The sequence below is a fragment of the Balaenoptera physalus genome (assembly GCF_965194825.1).
Source record: "Balaenoptera physalus genome assembly, chromosome: 11".
NCBI classification, from domain to species: Eukaryota; Metazoa; Chordata; class Mammalia; order Artiodactyla; family Balaenopteridae; genus Balaenoptera; species Balaenoptera physalus.
Window position 1 is genome coordinate 25,972,170 of NC_138896.1, and position 13,468 is coordinate 25,985,637.

At 41.3% G+C, this 13,468-nt stretch overlaps 1 protein-coding gene across 18 annotated transcripts in view; it reads left to right on the forward strand.

The window, feature by feature from the left end:
• PKHD1 (PKHD1 ciliary IPT domain containing fibrocystin/polyductin) overlaps positions 1–13,468 on the forward strand; it is a 439,380-nt gene that overhangs the window by 134,615 nt on the left and 291,297 nt on the right. For all 18 annotated transcript variants that reach the window (XM_082411613.1, XM_082411609.1, XM_082411612.1 and 15 more), the window contains one exon: positions 10,576–10,732. In XM_082411613.1, the coding sequence (XP_082267739.1) occupies positions 10,576–10,732 (157 nt within the window). The remainder of the gene's footprint in view (positions 1–10,575; positions 10,733–13,468) is intronic.

Here is a 13,468-nt window from a genome sequence, read left to right on the forward strand (position 1 = left end):
TGATAACCATTTGTAAAGTACCACATTTAATAAAGAGGATTAAGGTGAAAGAAAAAATCAGTGGAGGATTTCATAGGGAGATTGAATCTGAGTCTCTGGTTTTAATTTTGATACATTTACCCTTGTTTGGTTTTAAGTTTACATAGAGTTTGAAAACACAGAAAGGAGTGGGAAAGGATGTGGGCCAAACTCAATGGATCAAGAGACTTAGGGAACATAACATTTTTAAGTAATTTTGGACCTTATCACTTATTTGCTCACCTATTGTATCAAGAAGGCATGTATGCTTATGTGTGTGTGTGATATCTATAAATGAGTGTGGAATTTGCAGGTGGATGATTCACTTAAGAAATCATTTCATCAATTTTTATTTTCCACTTAACTATGTGTCAGACACTTTTTAGGGGGTTGGGGATATAGCAATGACCAAAACAAAGTCCCTGTTTTTCATTTGAGTAATAAGCTCAATGGATGATAAATACACAAGGCATGATATGGTCTAGTACAAGGATGACGCAGTATTAGGATGAAGGAGTGATGGGACATAGCATTTTAATAAGGAGACAGAGAAGGAAGTGTTGGTTGAGCAGAGACCTGAGTGAAGTAAGGGAGTGTGCCTTGCAGATATTTTGGCCGAGAGCATCCCAAGAGAGGGCATGGGAGCGGGAAGACCCGAGGTAGGAACTTGCTTGGCTGGGCCCAGGCTGTCTTCACCTCCACGGCCTTTAACACAACCTTTAAACTCTTTGAGCCTTTGTTTACTCAGCTGTAAAGAGGTTATAACAATATTTGACCTTCCCACCTGCTGGGTTGGGGCTAAGTATAGCAATTTTCTTTTTTTTAACATCTTTATTGGAGTATAATTGCTTTACATTGTTGTGTTAGTTGATCCTGTATAACAAAGTGAATCAGCTTTATGTATACATATATCCCCATTACCCTCCCTCTTGTGTCTCCCTCCCACCCTCCCTATCCCACCACTCTAGGTGGTCAAAAAGCACTGAGCTGATCTCCCTGTGCTATGCTGCTGCTTCCCACTAGCTATCTATTTTACATTTGGTGTTGTATATATGTCAATGCTACTCCCTCACTTCGTCCAAGCTTACCCTTCCCCATACCTGCATCCTCAAGTCCATTCTCTATGTCTACGTCTTTATTCCTGTCCCGCCACTAGGTTCTTCAGAACCTTTTTTTTTTTTTTAGATTCCATATATATGTGTTAGCATATGGTATTTGTTTTTCTCTTTCTGACTTACTTCACTCTGTATGACAGACTCTAGGTCCACCTGACTACAAATAACTCCAATTTTGTTCCTGAGTAATATTCCATTGTATATATGTGCCACATCTTCTATATCCATTCATCTGTCGATGGACACTTAGGTTGCTTCCATGTCCTGGCTATTGTAAATTGTGCTTCAATGAACATTGCGGTACATGACTCTTTTTGAATTATGGTTTTTTCAGTGTATATGCCCAGTAGTGGGATTGCTGGGTCATATGGTAGTTCTATTTTTAGTTTTTTAAGGAACCTCCATACTGTTCTCCATAGTGGCTGTATCAATTTACATTCCCACCAGCTGCTGGACCAACAGTACAAGAGGGTTCCCTTTTCTGCACACCCACTCCAGCATTTCTTGTTTGTAGATTTTTTGATGATGGCCATTCTGACCGGTATGAGGTGATACCTCATTTTAGTTTTGATTTGCATTTCTCTAATGATTAGTGATGTTGAGCATCCTTTCATGTGTTTGTTGGCAATCTTTATATCTTCTTTGGAGAAATGTCTGTTTAGGTCTCCTGCCCATTTTTTGTTTGGGTTGTTTGTTTTTTTGATATTGAGCTGCATGAGCTGCTTGTATATTTTGGAGATTAATCCTTTGTCAGTTGCTTCATTTGCAAATATTTTCTCCCATTCTGAGGGTTGTCTTTTCGTCTTGTTTATGGTTTCCTTTGCCGTGCAAAAGCTTTTAAGTTTCATTAGGTCCCATTTGTTTATTTTTGTTTTTATTTCCATTTCTCTAGGAGGTGGGTCAAAAAGGATCTTGCTGTGATTTATGTCATAGAGTGTTCTGCCTATGTTTTCCTCTAAAAGTTTGATAGTGTCTGGCCTTACATTTAGGCCTTTAATCCATTTTGAGTTTATTTTTGTGTATGGTGTTAGGGAGTGTTTTAATTTCTTTCTTTTACATGTTGCTGTCCAGTTTTCCCAGCACCACTTATTGAAGAGGCTGTCTTTTCTGCATTGTATATTCTGGCCTCCTTTATCAAAGATAAGGTGACCATATGTGCATGGGTTTATCTCTGAGCTTTCTATCCTGTTCCATTGATCTATATTTTTGTTTTTGTTCCAGTACCATACTGTCTTGATTACTGTAGCTTTGTAGTATGGTCTGAAGTCAGGGAGCCTGATTCCTCCAGCTCTGTTTTTCTTTCTCATGATTGCTTTGGCTATTTGGATCTTTTGTGTTTCCATACAAATTGTGAAATTTTTTGTTCTAGTTCTATGAAAAATGCCATTGGTAGTTTGATAGGGATTGTGTTGAATCTGTAGATTGCTTTGGGTAGTATAGTCATTTTCACAATGTTGATTCTTCCAATCCAAGAACACGGTATATCTCTCCATCTGTTTGTATCATTTTAATTTCTTTCATCAGTGTCTTATAGTTTTCTGCATACAGGTCTTTTGTCTCCTTAAGCAGGTTTATTCCTAGGTATTTTATTCTTTTTGTTGCAGTGGTTAATGGGAGGGTTTTCTTAATTTCTCTTTCAGATTTTTCATCATAAGTATATGGGAATGCCAGAGATTTCTGTGTGTTAATTTTGTATCCTGCTACTTTACAAAATTCATTGATTAGCTCTAGTAGTTTTCTGGTGGGATCTTTAGGATTCTCTATGTATAGTATCATGTCATCTGCAAACAGTGGCAGCTTTACTTCTTCTTTTCCGAGTTGGATTCCTTCTATTTCTTTTTCGTCTCTGATTGCTGTGGCTAAAACTTCCAAAACTATGTTGAATAACAGTGGTGAGAGTGGGCAACCTTGTCTTGTTCCTGATCTTAGTGGAAATGGTTTCAGTGTTTCCCCATTGAGAACGATGTTGGCGTGGGTTTGTCATACATGGCCTTTATTATGTTGAGGTCAGTTCCCTCTATGCCTACTTTCTGGAGAGTTTTTTTTTAACACAAATGGGTGTTGAATTTTGTTGAAAGCTTTTTCTGCATCTATTGAGATTACCATGATTTTTCTCCTTCAATTTGTTAATATGGTGTATCACATTGATTGATTTGCGTATATTGAAGAATCCTTGCATTCCTGGGATAAACCCCACTTGGTCATGGTGTATGATCCTTTGAATGTTCTTCTGGATTCTGTTTGTTAGTATTTTGTTGAGGATTTTTACATCTATGTTCATCGGTGATACTGGCCTGTAGTTTTCTCTTTTGTGTGTGACATCTTTGTCTGGTTTTGGTATCAGGGTGATGGTGGCCTCGTAGAATGAGTTTGGGAGTGTTCCTCCCTCTGCTACATTTTGGAAGATTTTGAGAAGGATGGGTGTTAGCTCTTCTCTAAATGTTTGACAGAATTCACCTGTGAAGCCATCTGGTCCTGGGCTTTTGTTTGTTGGAAGATTTTTAACCACAGTTTCAATTTTAGTGCTTGTGATTGGTCTGTTTATATTTTCTATTTCTTCCTGGTTCAATCTCAGAAGGTTGTGCTTTTCTAAGAATTTGTCCATTTCTTCCAGGTTGTCCATTTTATTGGCATAGAGTTGCTTGTAGTAATCTCTCATGATCCTTTGTATTTCTGCAGTATTAGTTGTTACTTCTCCTTTTTCATTTCTGATTCTACTGATTTGAGTCTTCTCCCTTTTTTTCTTGACGAGTCTGGCTAATGGTTTATGAATTTTGTTTATGTTCCCAAAGAAGCAGCTTTTAGTTTTATTGATCTTTGCTATTGTTTCCTTCATTTCTTTTTCATTTATTTCTGATCTGATCTTTATGATTTCTTTCCTTCTACTAACTTTGGGGTTTTTTTGTTCTTCTTTCTCTAATTGCTTTAGGTGTAAGGTTAGGTTGCTTGAGATTTTTCTTGTTTCTTGCAGTAGGATTATATTGCTATAAACTTCCCTCTTAGAACTGCTTTTGCTGCATCCCATAGGTTTTGGGCCATCTTGTTTTCATTGTCATTTGTTTCTAGGTATTTTTTGATTTCCTCAGTGATCTCTTTGTTATTTAGTAGTGTATTGTTTAGCCTCCATGGGTTTGTAATTTTTACAGTTTTTTTTCCTGTAATTGATATCTAGTCTCATAGTGTTGTAGTCAGAAAAGATGATACTTGATATGATTTCAGTTTTCTTAAATTACCAAGGCTTGATTTGTGACCCAAGGTATGATCTATCCTGGAGAATGTTACATGAGCACTTGAGAAGAAAGTGTATTCTGTTGTTTTTGGATGGACTGTCCTATAAATATCAATTAAGTCCATCTTGTTTAAGGTATCATTTAAAGCCTGTGTTTCCTTATTTATTTTCATTTTGGTGGTCCATTGGTGAAAGTGGGGTGTTAAAGTCCCCTACTATGATTGTGTTACTGTCGATTTCCCCTTTTATGGCTGTTCACATTTGCCTTATGTATTGAGGTGCTCCTATGTTGGGTGCATAAATATTTACAATTGTTATATCTCCTTCTTGGATTGATCCCTTGATCATTATGTAGTGTCCTTCTTTGTCTCTTGTAATAGTCTTTATCTTAAAGTCTGTTTTGTCTGATATGAGAATTGCTCCTCCAGGTTTCTCATGATTTCCATTTGCATGGAATATCTTTTTCCATCCCCTTACTTTCAGTCTATATGTGTCCCTAGGTCTGAACTGGGTCTCTTGTAGATAGCATTTATACGGGTCTTGTTTTTGTATCCATTCAGCCAGTCTGTGTCTTTTGGTTGGAGCGTTTAATCCTTTTACATTTAGGGTAATTATTGAGATGTATGTTCCTATTACCATTTTCTTAATTGTTTTGGGTTTGTTATTGTAGGTCTTTTCCTTCTCTTGTTTTTTCTGCCTAGAGAAGTTCCTTAGCAGTTGTTGTAAAGCTGGTTTGGTGGTGCTGAATTCTCTTAGCTTTTGCTTGTCTGTAAAGGTTTTAATTTTTCCATCGAATCTGAATGAGATCCTTGCTGGGTAGAGAAATATTGGTTGTAGGTTTTTCCTTTCATCACTGTAAATATGTCCTGCCACTCTCTTCTGGCTTTCAGAGTTTCTGCTGAAAGATCAGCTGTTAACCTGATGGGGATTCCCTTGTATGTTATTTGTTGTTTTTCCCTTGCTGCTTTTAATATTTTTTCTTTGTATTTAATTTTTGATAGTTTGATTAATATGTGTCTTGGCATGTTTCTCCCTGGATTTATCCTGTATGGGACTCTCTGCACTTCCTGGACTTGATTGAATATTTCCTTTCCCATATTAGGGAAGTTTTCAACTATAATCTCTTCAAATATTTTCTCAGTCCCTTTCTTTTTCTCTTCTTCTTCTGGGACCCCTATAATTCGAATGTTGGTGCGATTAATGTTGTCCCAGAGGTCTCTGAGACTGTCCTCAATTCTTTTCATTCTTTTTCTTTATTCTGCTCTGTGGTAGTTATTTCCACTATTTTATCTTCCAGGTCACTTATCTGTTCTTCTGCCTCAGTTATTCTGCTATTGATTCCTTCTAGAGAATTTTTAATTTCATTTATTGTGTTGTTCATCATCGTTTGTTTGCGCTTTAGTTTTTCTAGGTCCCTGTTAAATGTTTCTTGTATTTTTTTCATTCTATTTCGAAGACTTTGCATCATCTTTACTATCATTGCTCTGAATTCTTTTTCAGGTAGACTGCCTATTTCCTTTTCATTTGTTTGGTCTGGTGGGTTTTTACCTTGCTCCTTCATCTGCTGCGTATTTCTCTGTCTTCTCATTTTGCTTAACTTACTGTGTTTGGGGTCTCCTTTTTGCAGGCTGCAGGTTCATAGTTCCCATTGTTTTTGGTGTCTGCCCCCAGTGGGTAAGTTTGGTTCAGTGGATTGTGTAGGTGTCCTGGTGGAGGGGACTTGTGCCTGTGTTCTGGTGGATGAGGCTGGATCTTGTCTTTCTGGTGGGCAGGACTGTGTCCGGTGGTGTGTTTTGGGGGTGTCTGTGAACTTAGTATGATTTTAGGCAGCCTCTGTGCTAATGGGTGGCGTTGTGTTCTTGTCTTGCTAGTTGTTTGGCATGGGGTGTCCAGCACTGGAGCTTGCTGGTTGTTGAGTGGAGCAAGGCCTTAGTGTTGAGTTGGAGATCTCTGGGAGAGCTCTTGCTGACTGATATTACGTGGGGCCGGGAGGTCTCTGGTGGACCAGTGTCCTGAACTCAGGTCTCCCTCCTCAGAGTCCCAGGCCTGACACCTGACTGGAGCACCAAGACCCTGTTAGCCACACAGCTCAGAAGAAAAGGGAGAAAAAAAAGAAAGAAAGAAAAATAAAATAAAATAAATAAAGTTGTTAAAATAAAAAATTAAAAAATATATATTAAAATTAAAAAAGTAATAAGAAAAATAAAAAAAGAGAGCAACCAAACCAATAAACAGATCCACTAATGATAGCAAGCACTAAAAACTAAACTAAGATAAACATATAAATCAGAATCTAGTCAGTTGCATACAGCAAACCCCACGTCTACAGTTGCTCTCAAAGTGCACCGCCTCAATTTTGGGATGATTCATTGTCTATTCAGGTATTCCACAGATGCTGGGTATATCAAGTTGATTGTGGAGATTCAATCCACTGCTTCTGAGGCTGCTGGGAGAGATTACCCTTTCTCTTCTGTGTTTGCACAACTCCTGGTGTTCAGCTTTGGATTTGGCTCCGCCTCTGCGTGTAGGTCGCCCTCTGGCATCTGTTCTTCACCCAGACAGGAGGGGGTTAAAGGAGCGGGTGATTAGGGAGCTCTGGGTCACTCAGGCCGGGGGCAGGGAGGGGTACGGAATACGGGGTGAGCCTGTGGTGGCAGAGGCCAGCATGATGTTGCAACAGCCTGAGGTGTGCCGTGTGTTCTCCCGGGGAAGTTGTCCCTGGATCACGGGACCCTGTCAGTGGCGGGCTACACAGACTTCCAGGAGGGGAGGTGTGGATAGTGACCTGTGCTTGCACACAGGCTTCTTGGTGGCTGCAGCAGCAGCCTTAGCGTCTCATGCCCATCTCTGGTGTCCACGCTGATAGCCACAGCTCCTGCCCATCTCTGGAGCCCGTTTAGGTGGTGCTCTGAATCTCCTCTCTTCATGCACCCAGAAACAATGGTCTCTTGCCTCTTAGGCAGTTCCAGACTTTTTCCCGGAATCCCTCCCATTTAGCTGTGGTGCACTAACCCCATTCAGGCTGTGTTCATGCAGCCAACCCCAGTCCTCTCCCCGGGATCTGACCTCTGAAGCTTGAGCCTCAGCTCCCAGCCCTCACCTGCCCCAGAGAGTGAACAGACAAGCCTCTCGGGCTGGTGAGTGCTGGTCGGCACCTATCCTCTGTGCGGCAATCTCTCCACTTTGCCCTCTGCACCCCTGTTGCTGCGCTCTCCTCCGTGGCTCCGAAACTTCCCCCCCAACCCCCTGTTTCCACCAGTGAAGGGGCTCCTTAGTGTGTGGAAACCTTTCCTCCTTCACAGCTCCCTCCCAGAGGGTCAGGTCCCATGCATATTCTTTTGTCTCTGTTTTTTCTTTCTTCTTTTGCCCTACCCAGGTGCATGGGGAGTTTCTTGCCTTTTGGGAAGTCTGAGGTCTTCTGCCAGCATTCTGTAGGTGTTCTGTAGGAGTTGTTCCAGACGTAGATGTATTTTTGATGTATTTGTGGGAAGGAAGGTGATCTCCGCATCTTACTCCTCCGCCATCTTGAAGGTCCTGAGTAGAGCAATTTTCAAAGGCTTTTCGGCCAGGCCAAGATGATAGAGCACAGGGAAGGCAGCCAGTGATACACACAGCTGCTTCTGAGCCAGAGAGAAAGTCTTTAAAGTTCCCTCAGAGCTAAGATGACAGGTATCAGTGCTAACCTTGAGGTTTGAAAGGTTCTCAAGTTAATTATGGGAAGACATCATGGAATGGTCCTCCTCTGACTTCCTTTTACCTAATCAACGTCTAGTTGTTCCAGATCTTCCCATTGTGAGGGTCATGAGCCCAGGTTTTTTGTGTAGTTCTGTAGCTGGGCTTGGATCTGAACACGAGGCTCACGTCTCAGAAAAAGTCAAGCTGCTGAATTCTTCACTCCTCCTCATGGCTCATCCACACACCCTTGCTAGCCTTCCCTGAGCTTCAGGGGCTGGTGTGAAGGGAGCCTCCCAGTTCCTTTTTGGATCTATCTCCCTCTTCTCTAGCCCTTGCCTTGAATTGGTCCTCAAAATTTGATGCAGAAGTGCCATCGAGGAGATGATTAAAATGATAGATCCCTGGTCCCACCTCCTGAGCGTTTTTAAAAAAAATTGAAGTATAGTTGATTTACTATGTTGTGTTAGTTTCAAGTGTACAGCAAAGTAATTCAGATATATATATATATATATATATATTCTTTTTCAGATTCTTTTCCATTATAGGTTTTTATAAGATACTGAATATAGTTCCCTGTGCCGTATAGTAGGTCCTTGTTGTTTATTTGTTTTATATATAGTAGTGTGTATTTGTTAATTCCAATCTCCTAATTGATCCCTCCTCCTGAGCTTTTGGTTCCATCCTGGTGGCATTGAGAGAATCTGCACCTTAAACAGCTCTAGGCTGAGAAACCCTGTCTGAAGCATCATCTTTAAAACAAAGGGATAGGATTTCTCTAGAGTCCTTTCCATCTCTGACCTTCTAGAAATCCAAGCTTTTTCACATGTCTTGTCTTAGTCACTCAGGGCTGACTTACAGATAGTCTGGTTCACCTTCTCTGGAGTTGTCATCACCATCTTTTGGTCTTTTCCATCTTCTCACCACTTTATTCCACTCCAGTTTCCTCCTATTGGCCCCCTTTTTTCTTTGTGGATTCTGCAGGAGTGAATTAAAGGATTATAGGAAGGTAGAATGTCTAGTCGTATGAGGAGCCCTTTCTGTAATTTTACCTCCCCATGCCTAGCTTCAGTGTGAAATAGGTAGAGAGCTAAACTTCTGTCCCACTTTTTGAGTCTTTGGATGGTCATCCTGTGGTCACGGTTCATACAGCTCACAATGATGCTTGGGTACCACACGTTCTTTTTTTCCTGTGGTGCTGGGACTGCTTATCACTGTGCCTGATGCCTTTCCATCTCTTAAATTGGGATGAGTCACTGACTTATTTCTCCTTTGTAGATGCAGAAAATGAAAAGATCCTGCTTTTCCTTATCCCCAAGTCTTGTTGGTGATCGGGTTCACTATATAACTCAGGACTAGTGAGCTGGGGGTCAGTACACCTGGAAAATCTACTGACTTCTGGCAACACATTTGTCCATTTTCTCTCTCAGAAATACTCCAGGGCACTGTTCTCTGTGGAGGTGCAGTTATTGGTATTATAAACATGCCTCCTCTTCTTCACGATCTTCTCCCATCTGCCTCAAACATCTCACAAGAGGACTTTCTAGGCAGTTGTTTTATAGGAACTGGGGCTTCGCATTAGGTTGGAATCTGTGTGGGAAGAAGAACTGTGGGGAGAGAGGCATACACATGTCATCTGTATGACCTTGAGCTAATCACCTAGTCCAAGAGGATTTCATTACATTTGTCAGAATTACAGTTCCATAGCTGCACAGGACATTTAAACCTGTTCTCTGCCTCTTGCATGAGCCAGATACTGCTTTCTGTGATTTTCACATCCTTGGTTTGAAAACCACATGAGTTCAGTGTGACTGTAAATTAACAGGAAGCCAGAAGGTCTGAGAGGGAGACGGCAGGGGGTGAAGGGTGCTTCCTCCTCTAGGCTCTTCACAGTCCCACTCCTGGCACCTCCCTCAAAGGTTCTGGGTTGTCATCTGAAGTCAGCTGGCACTTTTCCTGTACACAAACTTTGCCAGCATGGAGGCACCAAACACAGAGGGAAAGGCATCAGTAATATCAAAAGAGGCAGGGTGGGAGGATGGATCTGAACACGTGGAGAGAGGAATGTTCCTATAAAACAGGGACACTTGGTAGCAGAGCCAGTGAAAAATGGTACCAATTATGTAAAGCAGAATGCCACCCATCAAGCAGAATGTTTTAATTCTCTCTATTCCTGGCTATTTATGACTTTTTGTCCAAGACTCAATACACGTCTGTAAAAATAAAAAATGGAATCGACCCCATCTGTTAGGTAGAAGGCGGCCTGTGCTGGGGAAAAAAAGGTAAGAAAGTATTACCAGCATATCGTTGGAGAATTCCAGAGGCTGAACACAGAAGAACTTTGAGTACGACTTTGCCCCTTCCGTATTTTCCCTTTTTTGAGTTAGTTGTACGAGGGTGACTAATTTTATGGAGATGTTTAAAATTATATTTAAATTAATTTGAGTTTAAGGAGTTTCTATTCTGATGGATCACCCAGACTATCCTGCTTGAAAACAAAACAAAACAAAACAAAACAAAGTAACCAAACCTGTTTTCCAGGGCAACTTTCCCTTTCAGTTCTGCCGGAGGTGGTCCAGGGCTCACAGCTGGTTTCCCGAGAGACTGCCACAAGAGGGCGACAACGTCACGGTAGAGAAAGGCCAGCTGCTCCTGTTGGACACCAACACCAGCATCCTCAACTTCCTGCACGTGAAAGGTTTGCGGAGTTTGGAGATGGGGGTGGCGTTATTATATATGATTTTATCATTTTAGGGGCAGAAGGAAGAGGAACTTTTTGGATAAGTTCCAGCACTTGGTTGACAATTTATTCTCGGACCAAACTGAGATTTCCCTATGAAAGGAAGAAGTGGTCAGAAGGTCAGACTCTTAAAAGCACAGAGCTTGATTATTTTAAGTTTTCAGATGCAAGAGGGTGAACAGTGTTCTCCAAGAATATGCTTCTTTATTCAAGTCCTTTGTGTTCATGCTTGTCCCTGGCAGCACTCACAATATAGCAGGAGGCTCTGAAATCAGTTAATGCTGCTGCCTTTGAAATTCCCTGCCAAGAAAGCAATGCCTTCCTGCTTTTACCCTGTTGTGGTTTTGACTTCCTTGTCCCGTGGAAAGTCATATAAATAGGCTTCCTTATTGCGAAACCGGCCACATAGCTCTAGGGTCTGGGAATTTGGGAGAGACTGAGAATTCAGATTTTAACCCCTCCCCCTCATTACCAAGTGACTAAGTCAGTTTTTTCTACCTCCTCGTGAGTTTGTTTCCTTATCTGTTAAATGAGAATAAAAATCATTGCCTACTTCAGTGGCAGATAATAAGGAGTGGTTATCAAAGGGACTCTTGTTCACTGGCAAATGAAAATTACTTGGCAAATGTGATTAGTTATGGAGATCTATAAAACTGCACTAAAATACCATTCTGTACTATAAATATATTTAACATTTACAGGAGTATTTGTTCCTGTTAAAGTAAGCTTGTGGCTATATGAGGGAGAATAAAATATTTTGCAGAGGATAAACTGATGGAGTGTTACTACCCTTCTCTTACAGGTGGACTTATTAGGAATTTTACATTCTTTATTCTACAAGCTTATTTTTTTTTCCTCTGGTAGCAAGGAGAAGATTTCAGGCAAATCAATTAATTAGTACCCTTTAGGAAAAAGGTCTGTGAGCTTGAGCTCCTGACCGGTCTTTGTGGTGGTTGTGTGTGTGTGTAGCCAGTGGCTATGGGGAGTCCTGACTTATTGACAGCTAGCAGCTACCTAAGGACTGGCAATGACAAAGGGAAATTACAGACTTCAAGTCTCAGCTCAGAGAAAAGATGCTCTTTACATGCCTTTAACTAGGATTCTCGCCACAGGAGTCAAATCCTGTTGGAGGATGGGATGCCCTTCAGGCACTCAAGGGTCTTTGCCTGATATTGATACCATTTGGGAGAAGTTTTGCAGCTAAAAGACCTCAAACTCAGCCCATCTGAGTCTCTGGATATCCTAGTAGTTCCAGGTAAATGTTCCAGCAAGGAATGGTGTTTGTCGATAGGGCCAGAGACTGAAGATGGAGAAGAGGCATCAGAGGAGAACAGAGGGCAAGGGAAAGGCAGAGGTATGTGGATACACACCTGGCTTCCACTCTTGGAGATTTCGAGATCCTAGTAACCCAGATACTTGCCCCAAGCTGTCACCTTTCAGTGGTGGTTATTCCTAAATGTTCCTGGTTCAGGCAATACTTCACTCTCATTATTTAGAATAAGTGACTAGGTTTAGAAGGGCTAACCCTCATTGCATGGAGACGGAAAGTCTGTTATGTGAAGGATCCCCCCCATTGGTAGGATTGTGAGGATAAGTGGTGGACACCCGTTTCTGTACAAACAGGAGTTGTTGGTAGGGAGCAGGGTTGCCTAGAGTGAAAGTAAGATTTTAATCACAGAGATATGGGTCATAGCTTCTAGAAAGTATGAGAACTGGGAAAGGACACAGATGAAATTTGGTTCAACAGATGACTTGTGAATGCTTATTAAGTGGCCTAGGCACTCTGTGTGAGACACAAGAAGAAGTGAAGAATAATGCTTAACATGAATAATGTGCATTACTACTAAAGAAAAAGTAATTAGGGAGCAAATATAAAAGAGTAAAATGTCTAGTTCTAAAACATGTGATGTAGGAGGTAAGGCAGAATGTAGACAGAAGTAATCCGAGTGTCCGGGATGTAAGATTAGAGTTGGATAGTGGAGAGGAGGTGAAGAGCATGTACTTTGTACCTGAGACAAGTTTTGATCGTGTAGACGTCAATATACACACAGATTCAACGTGGGAGGAATTTCCCCATCTCACTTAATAGCCAGTGGCTCAGGCCAGAAATCTTGGTGGCACCCTAGATATCTTTCTTTTTCTTATATTCCATGACCAATTCCATCAGTGAATCTTATTGGCTGAATCTTCAACGTGTGTCCCATTAGTACCAACCTAGTCCTATTCAACCTAACTTTTGGCCGGGACCATTTCAAACAACTTCTTAACTGGTTCCCATGTTTCTAATTTCTTTGTCTTCTTTAGTAGCAGAACCCCAGTTTTTATTTGGGGCAGCAGTGTACCCAGCTAAAATGCTATATTTCCTCATCTCCTTTGTAGGTAGACATAGCCTGTGGCTAAGAGCTGGCCAGTGATATGTAAGGGGAAGAGTGGTACAGGACATCTAGGACATTTCCTAAAGTAGAGATGGCTTAGTAGGAGGCATGCCCTATTTGTCCCTCTTTCTTTCTCCTCCCTGCTTCCTGGAATGTAAATGTGATAGCTACATTTTCAACTGCCATCTTGGACCATGAGTTGACTTGCTAAGAATGGGAAAACAGGGAATTCCCTGGAGGTCCAGTGGTTAAGAATCTATGATTCCACTGCAAGGGCATGGGAACTAAGAGCCCACATGCCCCTTGGTGTGGCCAAAAA